Source organism: Narcine bancroftii, chromosome 6 (genome assembly GCF_036971445.1).
Source record: "Narcine bancroftii isolate sNarBan1 chromosome 6, sNarBan1.hap1, whole genome shotgun sequence".
NCBI classification, from domain to species: Eukaryota; Metazoa; Chordata; class Chondrichthyes; order Torpediniformes; family Narcinidae; genus Narcine; species Narcine bancroftii.
In genome coordinates, this window is record NC_091474.1 from 65,915,731 (window position 1) to 65,931,222 (window position 15,492).

A 15,492-nucleotide genomic window follows, 5' to 3' on the forward strand; every position below is an offset into this window, starting at 1 on the left:
TAGAAACTCACGTGAATAGGGTGGTGAAGAAGGCTTTTAGTATGCTGGCCTTTATCAATCATTGCATGGAATATAGGAGTTGGGAGGTGATGTTGAGATTGTATAAGACGTTGGTGCGGCCTAATTTGGAGTTCTGTGTGCAGTTCTGGTCGCCTAATTATAGGAAGGATATAAACAGAGTGGAGAGAGTGCAGAGAAGGTTTACCAGAATGTTGCCTGGGTTTAAGCATCTGGAGTATGGGGAGAGATTGGACAGATTGGGTCTTTATTCTTTGGAGCGTAGAAGGTTGAGAGGGGATTTGATAGAAGTATTTAAGATTATGAAAGGGATAGACAGAATGGATGTGGATAGACTATTTCCGTTAAGAGGAGGAAAGTTTAAAACAAGAGGACATGAGTTAAGAATTAAGGGGCAGAGGTTTAGAGGTAACATGAGGGGGAACTTCTTTACTCAGAGAGTGGTAGCTGTGTGGAATGATATTCCGGGAGAAATAGTGGCGGCGGAGTCAATTGTATTATTTAAGAAAAGGTTGGACAGGTATATGGATGAGAAGAAGATGGAGGGTTATGGGCATTGTGCAGGGAGGTGGGATTAGAAAGGGGTGTTTGGTTCGGTGCGGACTAGAAGGGCCTAATGGCCTGTTTCCGTGCTGTAATTGTTATGTTATGTTATGGAGGACAGAAGACAGAAAAGGCTGAGAAGTGATGGGAGAAGGGGTCGACGGTAGCTCTCTGCCAGGAGAGGGATGAGAAGGTGGTGGTAGCTGGAGGAAGGTAAAGAGAGAGACCGGGGGGTCGGGGGATCACCAGAAACAGGAGGTTGATATTGATGTCGTCTGGTTGGAGCCTGGCAAGATGGAATACCAGGCGTTGCTCCTACCCTTTCTCCCTCCCCGCCTGTCCACCCACCTTTTAATTGAGACCATCCACCTGATTGTCCATGTTTCTGGCGGAGAGCTCAGGCCCGAAGCACTGACTGCCCTTTTACTTCCCCTGACTGCTGCATTCTGTGCATTGATCTTTATTTATCAAGTCAAGAGAGGGGCCGATGACTGAGCAAGTCTCTGGGAGAACTCGCGGTGGTGGTGGCATCCTTGCTTTCAGAGTGGATGAATGATGAGGAACAGGTTGCCACTTAGATAAAGATAGCAGCAAAATAAGTTCTTCAGAGGAGCCTCTCCTACAGTCTGCTTGCTGCCTCTGGTTGCAAGAATATTCTCCCGAGAAATGGCACGAGGCAATTTCAAGGAGATGGTGCAGTCATCCATGCCGGCTCATAGAGTCATTTGTTGCCTGAAGTCAAGAGAGCCTGTTGACCTGATTTAGTGTGCATTGAAACTGGCCTTTTCTGTTATTTTTTAATCACTTTTCAGCAGACAGGAATTCACCTTTTTTTTGTAAAAAAAGGATATCCAGGAAACTCTCCCCTAATAGATTATTTTCTGTTGTCTCCAGTGGGACTGATGTAAAAATGATGTTGGCCAAAATTACATTCATAACACGTTAACATTTCTTTCCTGGCACGTGCTTCACTATAACCAGCAGGCAATCCCTTCATGCGAAGCTGCTGCTGAGTGTTGGATGAAGCCTGTGGGGGAAGTTAATTGAATTTTGATGGGTGGCATGAGTAGTAGATTCTCTGCGCAACTGACCGGCTTCCTTGTCACAGTGTACCAGCAGATGGCGCTTTGGTACCACTCCCCACAGGAACCACCACCGGGAATGGGATCGCAAATGGGATCAGGACGGAAGGGTGGAATTAGGAATGGGGATCGGGGACGGAACAGAGGATCGGGAACAGGGAATGGGGTGGGGGACAGGACAGGGGATGGGGCGAACGGGACAGGGATAGAGGGATGGGACAGGGGGACGGGATGGGGGATTGTGAATGGGACGGGGGATGTGGATTGGGAACAAGAGGGGGAATAGGGCAGGAAAGTGGGATCAGCAATGATCAAGTAGCTGTGGAGGCCAGGTCATTGGGTCTATTTAAAGGGTTCTTGATTAGTGAGAGTATTAAAGGCCAATTCCAGTGCTCCATTTAACTCCCTGGGTCGCCAATTCCAGTGCTCCATTTAACTCCCTGGGTCGCCAATTCCAGTGGTCACTTTGACTCCCTGGGGCGCCAGTTCCAGTGCTCCCTTTGACTCCCTGGGGCCCCAGTTCCAGTTCTCCCTTTAACCCCCTGGGTCACCTGTTCCAGTGCTCCCTTTGACTCCCTGGGGTGCCAGTTCCAGTGCTCCCTTTGACTCCTTGGGGCGCCAGTTCCAGTGCTCCCTTTGACTCCCTGGGGCGCCAGTTCCAGTGCTCCCTTTGACTCTCTGGGACGCCAGTTCCAGTGCTCCCTTTAACTCCCTGGGGCGCCAGTTCCAGTGCTTCCCTTTGACTCCCTGGGGCCCCAGTTCCAGTTCTCCCTTTAACCCCCTGGGTCACCTGTTCCAGTGCTCCCTTTGACTCCCTGGGGTGCCAGTTCCAGTGCTCCCTTTGACTCCTTGGGGCGCCAGTTCCAGTGCTCCCTTTGACTCCCTGGGGCGCCAGTTCCAGTGCTCCCTTTGACTCTCTGGGACGCCAGTTCCAGTGCTCCCTTTAACTCCCTGGGGCGCCAGTTCCAGTGCTTCCCTTTGACTCCCTGGGGCACCAGTTCCAGTGCTTCCCTTTAACTCCCTGGGGCACCAGTTCCAGTGCTTCCCTTTAACTCCCTGGGGCACCAGTTCCAGTGCTCCCTTTGACTCCCTGGGGCACCGGTCGGTTCCAGTGCTCCCGTTTTCCCTCTGGGACTTCAGTTCTCGTGCCCCTCTCACATGCCAAACCCACTTTCCAACACTGACTCGAAACTCAGTGAGTTCCCCAGAAAATGTCTCATTCTACTGTGTCATGTCTGGACAACATATTAATTTAACTGTGTTAGAATATGGATGGAATGGTATCATTTCATCCTGGGTCATCAGTCTGAGGATATCGGTGACCTCTGATGAAAGAAACAGGCTTCTAATTTTACCCTGCCCAGTGGGCAGGACACGAGGTACATTTTTGGACTCAACTTCAATGCATTGTCAACTAAAGGCAGCCGCAGTTTAAAGTTGGTACAATACGTATGTGTATATGTGTTCGTTACATCCTATTTCTCTATATAATTCAGCTCCTTCACAGTGGAAACAGATACCTCATCAGGTCAGATGACATGGTGGAAACGGTTTACAATGAAAGGGGAGAAATGGTGAAAACCAAAGAACGACGACTCTTCATGCTGAATGATGTACTCATGTGTGCCACGGTCAGTTCCCGGTATGTGCAGCAAACGATGTTTTGGTATGACTGCTCCTGTTTAATAATGCTGGTTCTCAGTAACTGTGTTTGCACATTTTAACCTGGTGAAAGCAGTTGTTGCCAGTCAATTTCTATGTGACGTTTCCAGGAGAGAGTGAGGAAGGGGAAGAAAAGGACCTCGCGGTCCTGGTCCACAGATCCCTCAAAGTTGCTGTGCCTTTCAATAGAGTGGTTAAAGAAGGCATGTGGTGTGCTGGCATTCATTCATCAGGGGATTGAGTTCAAGGGCCGCGAGGTCAAGTTGCAGCTCTCTTAGACCACGTTTCGAGAATTGTGTTCAGTTCTGGTCGCCTCATGACGGAAAGGATGTTGATCCTTTGAAGATGGTGCAGTGGGGATTAACCAAGATGTTGCCTGGATTGGAGATGATGATATATTAAGCAAAGCTGACAGAGCTAGGAGTTTTCTCTTTGGAGCAGCAAGAGGTGTATACGAGGTCCGTAGAGAGGGTGGATGGCCAGTGTTTTTACCCCTGGACGACAGTAGTAAATACCAGAGGACACTTGTTTAAGGCAAGTGGAAATAATGTTTTGGGGAGATGTCAACAGGTAAGTATTTATTTTACAAAGAGAGTGGTGAGTTAGGGCTTTTGTCTTTGGAGCAATGGAGGATAAGGGGTGACTAAGATGAGGAAGGGCATAGACAGTGGACAGCCAGCACCATTTTACCTGGGCAACAATAGCAAATACCAGAGGACGTCTGTTTAAGGAGAGTGGAGGAGAGTTTCGGGGCAATGTCAGTCAGAGGTAGGTTTTTTTAAATTTGGAAGAGTGGTGGATGCCTGGAATCCATTGCCTGGGATGCTGGTGGCCTCTAGTGCAAGAAAGATGTTCAAAAGATTCTTAGTTAGGCACATGGAAAGAAGGAAAATAGAGGGTAATAGGTAGGTGGGGCGGGGGGGGGGAAGGATTAGATTTATGGTTTATTGGGCAGACCATTCTGATAATAAATTCTGTCCCTGTCGACTTAACCTGATGTTTGCGAATGCAGTCATTTTTGAATTGATGTGTAATGAATGAAGCACGGTAACAGGCCATTTTGTTCCACAAGTCCATGCCACCCAATTTGCACCCAATTAACCTACACCCTCCTGAACGTTTCGAACAGTGGGAGCAAACTGGAGCCCCCAGGGGAATCCCACGCAGACACGGGGAGAACGTACAAACTCCTTACAGCACTGCATTCAAACCCCAGTCCTGATCGCTGGCGCTGTAAAGGCGTTGCGCCAACCTTGCCGCCCCTTGTAAATCCTTTCTACACCCTCTCCAGCATGTTAACGTTCTTCCTGCAGCACAGTGTCCGAAACTGAGTACAGTCCTCAAAATAGGGCCTCACCGACATCTTGTACAACTGACACATGGTGGCTTGTTCTGCGATTCTACTGCAGTGTTGGGCATCGAGCTAAGATCTTACTCTGCAAGTGGAACATGAATTCACTTGCTCTTCGTTGAAATCTTCTTCGTGCAAGAGTTTCCTCATTCGCCTCCAGTATATTTCTGCTCTGAGAGGTGACCACCCACAGATGGTCAGTTTGGTTAAAATGGTGCGAGCCGGCCTGATAGCAAAGCACTCCTCTCAGATCATGTGCATGAGGTTACCTGGGCTTCAGCTTCAAAGAAATTATGACAACAAGGAACTTTCATGTGCTGTTTACTTGGATAGCTCACGAATGATGCAGGTCTTTGTGTGTAATGTATTGTTAGCTGGCGGACGATGGGATTTGTGGTTCAGGTTTTTTTTGTACAGTGAATTTATTATTGTTGCTGTGGAATACAACTAACAAAAAAAAATACAAGGAGATGCTGACAGTAAAAAGGAAACATGAGATTGGACAGAATCCAGGTCTTATGTTCACTCTGGGTCCAGTCCTTGGGGCTTGTTGTTGGCGTTACTGATGAATTGAGCTCTCGGATCACTCTGTGAGCACCATTGTTGTGAAACATGGTAAAAGATGGGGTCTCAGAATCGAAGGCAGAGAAAAGATGCTCAATGGTGCCCATGTCCCCAGTGTAGAGGAGGCCACAACAGGAGCACTGGCTGAAGTCGATGACCCCTGCAGATTCACGTGTAAAATGTTGCTTCACTTAGAACAACTGTTTGGGGCCCTGAATAATGGTGAGGGACAGCGTGTGGGCACAAGTGTTGCATTCCTTCCGATCGTGGGGGTAAGCACAGATGGGATGACTGGTGGAAAGGGCTGAGTGGATCAGGGTGTCCCAGAGGGAGCTCTCCCTGCAGAAGGCAGAGAGGGGAAGATGTATCGAGGGAATCCTGTTTGTGGGTGGCAGAAATTTCGGAGGGTAATATGTTGAATGTGGAAGCTGGGGGTTGGGGGGGGGGTGGTAATTGAGGACAAGGGAAATCCTGCCCTCATTGCACCTTGGATGAGGTGGGCAGGGCAGGTAGGTGGGAAAATAGAGGAGATGGGGGTAAGGAATTAATTAATATTTGAAGGAGGAGGACATTTTGGTAGGACTAATCAAAATAGGACATACGTGGTGAATGGTAGGGCATTAAAGAATGCAATTGAACAGAAAGATCTAGGAATAATGGGACACAGTTCACTAAAAGTGGAATCTAGGGTGGAGAGGGTAATGAAGAAGGCCTTTAGAATGCTGGCTTTTATAAATCACAGCAGAGTATGAGTTGGGAGGTACTGTTAAAATTGTAAAAATCATTGGTGAGGCAAAATTTGGAATATTATGTTCAGTTCTGGTCACTAAATTATAGGAAGGATGTGAACAAAGTAGAGAGAGAAGATTCACCAGAACGAGACCTGGGTCTCAGCACTTAAATTATAGAGAAAGGTTAAAAGAGTTAGGTCTTTATTCCTCGGATCATAGAAGGCTGAGGGGGGATTTGATAGAGGCCTTTAAAATTTTGAGGGGGAGAGATAGAGTAGATGTGGATAGACTTTTTTTCATTGAGGAAAGGTGAGTTGAAACATGAGGACATGAGCTGAGAGTTTAGGTGCTGCACAAGGGGAAGCTTCTTTACTCAAAAAGTGGGGTCTGTGTGAAACGAGCTTCTGGTGGAGGTAGGTACAATATTATCTTTTAAGAAAAATTTGGAAAGGTATATGGATGTAAAAGGTATGGAGGATTATGGGCAGAATGCAGGTCAGTGGGACTAGGAGAGGGCACAGACAAGAAGGGCCGTGATGGGACTGTTTCCATGCTGTAATTGTTATATGGTTATATCAATGGTTCTCAACCTTTTTCTTTCCACCCTATGCCATAAGACCTCTGTGATTAATAAGGGATTGCTTAAGGTGGGATAAGAGTGGGAAGGGAAGGTTGAGAACCACTGTTCAAAATGCAATAATTATGGAAATATTTTGCTTGAGAAAAATTGTCACTGGCCCATTTCCTTTGGAGTTCTGAAAGCATGCACATCACGACCAAATGAGGTACAATTAAAACAGTGGTTTTCAACCTTTTTCTTTCCACCCACATCCCACCTGAAGCAATCCCTTACTAATCACAGAGCACCTATGGCATAGGGATTACTTAAAATAGTCTGTGATTGGAAAGAAAAAGGTTGAGAGCCACTGGGGTTATATGGTTCTGGACTTGTTAGACCATATTGTACAATTCTGGTTACCACTTACAGGATGGATGTGGTGGAAACTGAGTGAGTGCTGAAGAGATTCTCCAGGATGTTGTTTGGAATGGAGGGCGATGGTTGTAAGGAGAGATTGGATGGGCTGAGTCACCTTGCACAATGAGGCTTTGGATTGAGTGGGCGATTCCACCTCTTATAACTCCTGGCCCGAGATGTCGACTTTCTGTCGCCTTTCATTTGATCCGCAGAGTTTAGTGGGCAATCCCGTCTGAATGTTGCTGAGGCAGTTGGTTGGTGTTGCGACTGAATCATCCATTTTGCATTCCAGACCCCAGCACGACAGCGGTGGCATGATGCCCTCGGGCCTGAGGTACTTGCTGAAGTGGAGTGTCCCACTGAAGCAGGTGGAAGTGGTCGAATTTGGGAACACCGAGGATCTAGCTGAGAAAAGTCGACTGGCGCCGCCGCTTTCTGGGGAGAAGATCCTGATCAGTGCAAAACCAAGTAAGTACATGCGCCAGTTTGGATTCTTCTGCCTTGTGACCATCATTGCAGTTGGCATCAGACTTGAATTCGGCCATTCGGTCCATTGAGCATCATTCAAATGCTGGCTGATGTATTTTTCCTCTCATGCCTGCTCTGTCTCCCATTAGCCTCTGACCCTTTCCGTGTGGGATCGGGTCGGAGCCCTCTGCAAGCTCCCATCCAACCTCCCCGTGTTAAAGTGCTGCTGATGGAACAATCCTGAAACTTGGACATTGCCCATAAAACAGCAAAGAATAAGAAACTCCAACAGCCAGCAAATCCATTCCACAGATTAACCAGCGGTGAAACCTCCCAACATCTGGAAGCTTTAAGATAGAAAGGCAAGACATCTGTAATCAAAATGAGAGGCGAGTCTGATCTGCCATTTGAATCATGGCTGATTTATTTTTCCTTTCAGTCTCATTACCCTGCCTTCTCCTGTAACCTCCTTACTGATGAATGTCTACTTTAAATCTCCCCTATGATCTGGCCTCCTCAGCCATCTGTGGCAATGAATTCCACAGGCTCGTCACCCTCTGGCTGAAGAATCCTCACCTCAGGGGACGTTCTTTCATTCCAAAACTTTGCCCTCTGGTCCTAGACCGAGACTTTCCCACTGCAGGCGCCTAACTTTTTATCCGGAATTCCAAAAACCAGTGACCTCCAAAAACCGGCACTCTTTTTGGTAGATGACATTACATATAAGTAATGTTATTTTCCCGTTTGGTTTGAACAAGCTCATTCCCAATTCCACATACACCAGGTAACTGCCGACTCCACAAAGTAATGCGCTAGACCAGGAAACTGGCAGGCGCATTATCAGTTACTTCCACCACCCACCAGCCGACAAGTTCAAAGGGATCAAAATGCCCGTCGAGCTTACATTTGGTCTCTCCCACCGTGACATCCCCAAGATGGCTCTCATCACCCGATTCATGCGCATACCTTTCGGCCTCAAGAACGCTGCCCAAGGTTTCCAAAGGCTGATGGACGTGGTAGGCCGCGAGCTTGACTTCGTGTTCATCTACCTCGATGACATCCTCATCGCAAGCCACTCTTGCCAGGAACGTGGCGCACACCCCCAACAGCTCTGCCAGAGGCTCGACGAGCATGGCCTGGCAGTCAACCTTGCTAAGGGTCATTTTGGCTCCACTTCCGTCAACTTCCTCAGCCACCACATCAGCTGTCCTGCTCCCATCCAAGGTCAAGGCCATTCGCAAGTTTCCCAAGCCCTCTACTGTGAAGGGACTCCAAGAGTTTGTCGGCACGGTCATCGTCTATCACCGATCCGTGCCAGCAGCAACCAGGATAATGCCACCGCTTTTCAAGGTCCTGGCCAACAAGCCGAAAGAGCTCATTTGAGACCACATGGCCACAACCGGGTTCAACAAGCCGAAGAAGCGCTGGCAAATGCAACAATGCTGGTACCTCCACGGGCCAACACACTGACCACTCTCATGATTGGCTATCTGGCCCAGCCATGGGTGGAGTGCTGGCAGCCCCTCGCCTTTTTCAGTCATTATCCGAGACTCTCCGAGCAGAAATACAACACTTTCATCTGAGAGCTCCTTGCTCTCTCCCTTGCCATCTGTCGTTTCCACTACTTTCTCGAGGGCGGGGATTTCACAGTGTTCACAGACCATAAACCACTCTTGTTTCTCTTTGCCAAAATGTCTGATCCTTTGTCAGCCCTATGGCAGCGCCAACTGACCTACAGCTCGGAATAAGCGACTTCCGTCCAGCGCATCGCAGGCAAGAGTAAGCAGGTTGCAGATGCGTTATCCTGCACAGCCATCCATGCTCTGGCCCCAAGTGTTGCCTACACGGCCGCCCAGCGGGAGGATAAAGAGATGTTCGCCTACCACACTGCCATCTCAGACCTGACGATGGAGGATGTGAGATTTGGGCCTGCTGACACTGCACTCCTCTGTGATATGTCTATGGGACAGCCAAGACTCATCATCCCCGCTGCCTGGTGTGGTTCACAGCCTAGCTCACCCTTCCATTTGGGCAATGAAGAAACTTATTGGGTTGCGCAAACAGGTCAGCAACTGGGCCAGAGTGTGCATCCCCTGTCAAACCCCCAAGATTCAGCGACACATCACTTCTCTGTGACACACTGACATTTCAACTACATCCACGCCGACATTGCAGGACTGCTGTCCCCATCCAGAGATGACACCAATGTGGACAGATTCACGAGATGGCCAGAGGCCGTCCCACTCTTGGAGACCTCCACCGTGATCTGGGCACGTACCCTCACCGCCCACTGGATAGCCCATTTTGGTTTGCCAGCGGACAACTCCTCCGACAGAGGTGCGCAGTTTGCCTCTGGGCTGTGGTCAGCAATAGCCTGGCTGCTTGACACTAAGCTCCACCACACAATGGCCGAGTGGCAGTAGAACGTTTTCACCGGCATCCCTCAAGGCACGGCTCACAGGCCCAGAACAGGATGGACTCATTGCCATGGGTCATGCGAGACGTGCGCACTGCCCCAAAGGAGGATCTGGCAACTTCCTCTGCCGAGCTGTTGTGCAGTGCCCTGCTCATGGTCCCGGGGGTGTCATCCCGGCAGCGCATGGACATCAAGAACTGCCCACGACCATGGTGATGCGCGTCTGTGAGTAGGTGGCCACGCTTTCTCCAGTCCCAACATCCCGACATGGTCTCAGAACCATGTCCTGACCTCCAGGACTGCCAGTACATTTTCTTTCACTGAGATTCCCACTTTACACCTCTGCAAACGGCGTACAAGGAGCCCTTCAGAAACAATGCAAAACAATGCCACAGTTTTTATCATCGACACGGGCGTCAGACTCGAGATTGTCTCCGTGGACTGTCTCAAGCTGGCACTCTTGGACAGTGGCCGACCAGCGCAAATGGCACAACCCTGCCTCAGGGGGCGTCCATCATTGTGACCAAACCCACCCTCAAATGAACAACTAACCATCTCCAATACTGTTTTTTTTGGGGGGGGTAGTCATGTGGCGGATCATACCACTTAGTTCTTGAAACACCATCCAGAGGTTCGGGCACCCGCGAGAGCGGGACCCCGGGGTGTGAGGTGGTCCAAGCAGCGGTCTGGCAGCATGAGGCTGAGCGGCCTCTTTTCCTCTTTCTGAGTCGGCAGGTCAGCTCGCGTTTTTGACCGTGGATGCCAATTGAGCTGAACTGTTGTAGCGGGCGCACAGCACGGTATTGCGAACTGCCACCGTCAGTTCACAGACTTACCTGACACTTCGCAGGCTAGCAGGCGGACAAAAATGATAAATCAATAAAGGATCTAGTCATTCTTCTATTTGAGACAACACTCCTCTCTTCTGGCTTTTCATTGGAGGATCCGCAAACTCATGCAAATCGCATTTACGTTAATGCAGGCGAGCCAAAATATTCCTGGTGCTCCAAGGTGAACATTTAACACACACATATATGCTACTTCCTTCTATTGCAAAGCTGATCAAAAACAGAAACTTTCATTGATAAAAAGACGATTTTACTGCATTGTTGCAATAATCAGGCCCAGATTAATTTGGGGACTTTTTCCCTCAAATGACCCATGTGCCCTAAAGTGAAAATGACAACTCAGCAATGTTGTTGACCTCAGTCTAAAGGTACCCGTCAACATTTCGACAGAAAAGGAAACCAAGATTTATATGCCTACTCATGGTGATAAAAATAAAAGGGAATGCTGGCAGGGAAGTAAAAATCTGCACCAACCAGCTAGCCGGAGAGTTCACAAACCTTTTCAACCCCTCATTGCTGCAGTTAGAGGTTCCCACCTGCTTCAAAAGAACATCAATCATCACGGCGCCCAACAAGATCAGCGTGAGCTGCCTCAACGACTACCGCCTAGTAGCACTAACTTCTACTGTGATGAAATGCTGGTCATGGCCAGAATTAACACGTATCTAAGTAAAGATCTGGGCCCCTGCAATTCACCTATCGTCAGAATCGCTCTACAGCAGATGTGATATCGCTGGCTCTCCAGTCAGTTTTGGATCACTTCAAAAACAGCAATTCATACGTATGGCTGCTCTTCATCGACTACAGTTCGGCCTTCAGTTCTGGTCAAGAACTACAAATTCTAGGCCTCTGTACCCCATGCAACTGGATCCTTGACTTTCTCGTGGGAGGCCACAATCAGTATGAATTGGAAACAACATCTCCTCCTCACTGATCATTAACACAGGAGCAACCACACGCCCACCCGACAGCTTGCTGTCAGTCCCCACACTAATCACACTGCCTTGCACTCTCCCAACAGCGCTGTATCAGTCTCCACACTGAGTCTGCTGCCCTGCTCTCTCCTGACAGCCTGCTATCAGTCCCCACACTGATCCCACTACCCTGCGCTCTCCTTGAGAGCTCCTTGAATGCTATTTTTGCTTTTTGCTTTTCTTAAAGGCAAAAATCCTTTCGGTTCGCGAAGACAGCAACGAGTGTAGATCTTTGGTAAAAGCGAAGTGGCATAAAGCGAACTTTCAAAAAGCGAGGGAATACCTGCAATTAGTCTTCCTTTTTAAAAATTCAAAGCAAAAACCAATGTGGTTAAGATTATAACCCTAATATCTATGGAGGGAATGCCATGTTCTCCTTCTGAGCAATTAAATTGATGTTTGACTGACTGAAACTTCCTGAGCAAATTGTCGGGGTTGCTCGCCGGATTTTTTTTTTGCTGCTCAACGATTGTAGATACACGTCCCTTGTTTGCATTTGCTGAAAGCTCCTCTTTGGTGTTCTTAGTTAGCAGTGTTTCCTTGCATTGCACGTAATATTTATTCCACACAAGTCAAACAATCGTTACTTTGTACGCTCTTTCAATTGCCATGCAAGGCACAGAAAATATATGGGGCTGGCCAGTGAAAATTTCGACCTTGCTTTAAATGGTCAATGAGGCTGAAACCTAATTGTGTAAATTGCAGAGACAGAAACATCTATCATCATTTTTGGAATGATTCGCTGAGAACACATATTTCTCTTCAGGTGAAACAAAGTTTTGGCTTGCGTTCCTGAGATGAGCAACACATCAACTTAACTCTCAGTGACATCCTGTCAGATGCGAAAGAATTCTGGTGTTTTTTATCATGTTGTTTTGTCAACAACAGAACTTAATTTTAGAATTTCTATTCACTAATCTGTGGGATTCCTGTGGTCCACAGTGCAATGTTATGATGAAACTAACATGGAAGGTGAACAATCTACATGGTCATGAAAAGTTCACGGTTTCAAACTTGTCAAATTCTCACGTGAATCAGCATGGCTATCATTCTGTGGCTAATAACAAACGTTCTTGAAAGTCAGATTTCTGTTTGTTTCCTCCAGAGCAGTTTTATTTTGTGAGGGTATTTCACTTTGTGATTATGCCAGTGGGATTTCAATAACATCAGGAAGGAGGCACGGGGGGGTGGGCAGGAGGCATGATGCTGTAAGGAGAAGAAGTGGAAAACGCCTCTCCTGGCAGAATTAATTAGTACCTGATTTTTTTTTTAAATTAAGTTTAACTGCTTTATAAAAACTTTCTAGAGATCTCAGAAAATGGCTACAAAGAAATCCAGAACTCAAACTACAAAAGAAAATGGCTGGAAGAATCAGGGCCTACTCTGAAGACTCAGCCTCCGATCCTAGTTCCTCTTCAGCGGAAAGGAAGGCTTAACGGGTGAGAATTCATACTCCTGCGCTACCTTCTCGGGGAGCCGGGAAGATGGCGCTGGAGCATGGAAAAAACTACAGAGATCGCTGCAGAGACAATGCGCATGTGCGTCACAGAAGCAACTGAATCGGAATCTGTGGATCTGACTTTGACAATGGTCACGGGTCAGACAAGGGCTAAACAAAAAGCCCATTCACAGTTTCAGCCCCTGGCAACCTCAACGGAGGAGGAAGAAGATGATCCTGGAGTAGAAGAAAGTTTTTTTGCCACAGTCCTAAGGAGTGGAAACAGAAGAAGGAGGAGATCAATATATTCAAGGTAAAATGGGTGCATATTATGTTATCCCAAAATCTCTTGACCCACAGGTTTTTGATACATTTTTTGGAAAAAAATGGAGTTAGTCAGAAAATGGATACAAATTTTTCAGGTTAAAGCTGATTTTACCAAGCAGTTGGGAGTTATTAAAGAAGAAATGACTGTATTTAAAACAAATAGGGCAAAATGTAATAAATCTGTTGACAAAATTAAAATTAAAGTTCAAAAATTTGATGAAGATTTCCAAGAATGTCATATGGAGGTGGAAGAATGTAAAGATACAGTTAATAAGATAGAAGTATGGCAGCACACCACTAGGCAGGCGAACCGGCCCCGCTTGTAATCCACACAGCCAAAATGGCACCGTCAGGGGTTTTCCCTTCTTCTCAGCACAGGACTCAGAAGCCCGCGCTGGGGGACCACGTGACGCCCGGATGACGTCAGCGCCCCCCAGCGCGATTCTCAGCCAGTATATTGGAGTATAAGTCCAGCCCAGCAGCCTGCAATAAATCAGTTCTGCTCACCAAGCTCAACCCGTCTGGTTGTGTGTTCTTTCAGTAGCAGTGTAGCTGCCGCTACAGAAGATTCTTTTACAGGGTGGGAAGTTCAGAAGAAGGATTTATTGCAGAAAGTTGGCACGTTGGAAAATCAGAGTAGAAGAAATAATGTGAAAATTGTTGGTTTGCTGAAGATTTTGAAGGTAATTATCCAGTGAATTTTTTTCAAAATTGGCTGCTTGAAATTCTGGGACCAGAGAATTTTCCCAATGGTTTGGAGCTTGATAGAGCACATAGAGCTCTAAGGAAAAAAATGTATCTGGGAAAACCACCACGCTCTGTCTTGGTTAAATGTCTATGTTATCAAGATAGGGAAATAATTTTAAGAATGGCAGTTCAAAAAGCAAGAGAACAACAGACCTTTAGTGATTCAGAACAATAGAATATTCTTTTATTCGGATTTGGGTAACGATATTGTTAAAAGAAGAAAAGAATTTAATCCAGCAAAGTCAGTTTTGTGGAATAAGGGATATAAATTTGCTTTTTGATATCCATCAGTTTTTTATGGACAACATCAAGCTCAAATGTTTTGTTAATGAGTCTGAAGCCTTGGAATTTGCCAGTTCATTGCCTAAATCTTCTGTACCTCAACAAATCGAAGCGGATCCAGAAAAATCGAAGGGAGGGTTTTCGCCTGGAGGACGGCCAACTGAAGCTCAAGTTGAAATTGATGTTGATCGAGTTAATAGAGACTGATTTAAGTTTAATTTTGACATTCTGTCTGGAGGGGGGGGGGGGTCAGATTCTCTTTTTTCCCGCTTTCCTTTTCCGAGGCCTCGTGCCACTAGTGGCGAGGGCCATTTCTCATTATTAAGGGAGTTAGTGGTGACCTAATCGGTGCTTTGGGAGGTTTTTTTTCTTTTCAATTTTATTCTTTTATTTTGGAGTTTCTTGCTTTCTGTCTTAGAGATAGCATGTTTTGAAAATTGGCTTGTGGAGCTGGGATGAGCCAGGGTGGAGAGGAGAGTTTTATATTTTCTAAAATTAAAACATAGCAATAAAAAGTTTGAATTATGTAGCGTTAAATGTGAATGGGCTCAATAACCCAATTAAAAGGAAGAGAGTTTTAGCTCATATTAAAAAGTTAAAAGTAGATATTGCTTTTTCACAGGAAACTCATTTGACAGAGAAAGAACATCAAAAGTTGAAAAGGGAATGGGTTGGACAGGTTATAGCTTCATCTTTTCATTCTAAAGTGCAAGGAGCAGCCATTTTAATTAACAAAAATTTGCCATTTAAATTGCAATCAACAATTATTGATCCTTTTTATTAGTAAATTGTCAAATTTATTCAGCATCTTGGATTGTTATGAATATTTGCGCTCTTAACATGGATGATGAAAAATTCATTCAAGATGCCTTTTTTAATTTGGTATAAGTAGATGGAAATATAATAATTGGTGGAGATTTTAAATGTTGTTTAGATCCAATTTTAGATAAATCTACAAAAACTTTAGTTAAAACAAAAATGACCATAAGATTATTGTTATTAGTGGAAGAGTTAAATTTGGTGGATATTTGGAGAAAATTGAATCCTAGAGAGAGAGATTATTCA

At 46.4% G+C, this 15,492-nt stretch overlaps 1 protein-coding gene across 6 annotated transcripts in view; it reads left to right on the forward strand.

The window, feature by feature from the left end:
• Positions 1-15,492, forward strand: part of arhgef10 (Rho guanine nucleotide exchange factor (GEF) 10) — a 266,890-nt gene that overhangs the window by 140,833 nt on the left and 110,565 nt on the right. For all 6 annotated transcript variants that reach the window (XM_069885202.1, XM_069885207.1, XM_069885208.1 and 3 more), the window contains 2 exons: positions 3,140-3,285; positions 7,220-7,395. In XM_069885202.1, coding sequence (XP_069741303.1) covers positions 3,140-3,285; positions 7,220-7,395 — 322 coding nt within the window. The remainder of the gene's footprint in view (positions 1-3,139; positions 3,286-7,219; positions 7,396-15,492) is intronic.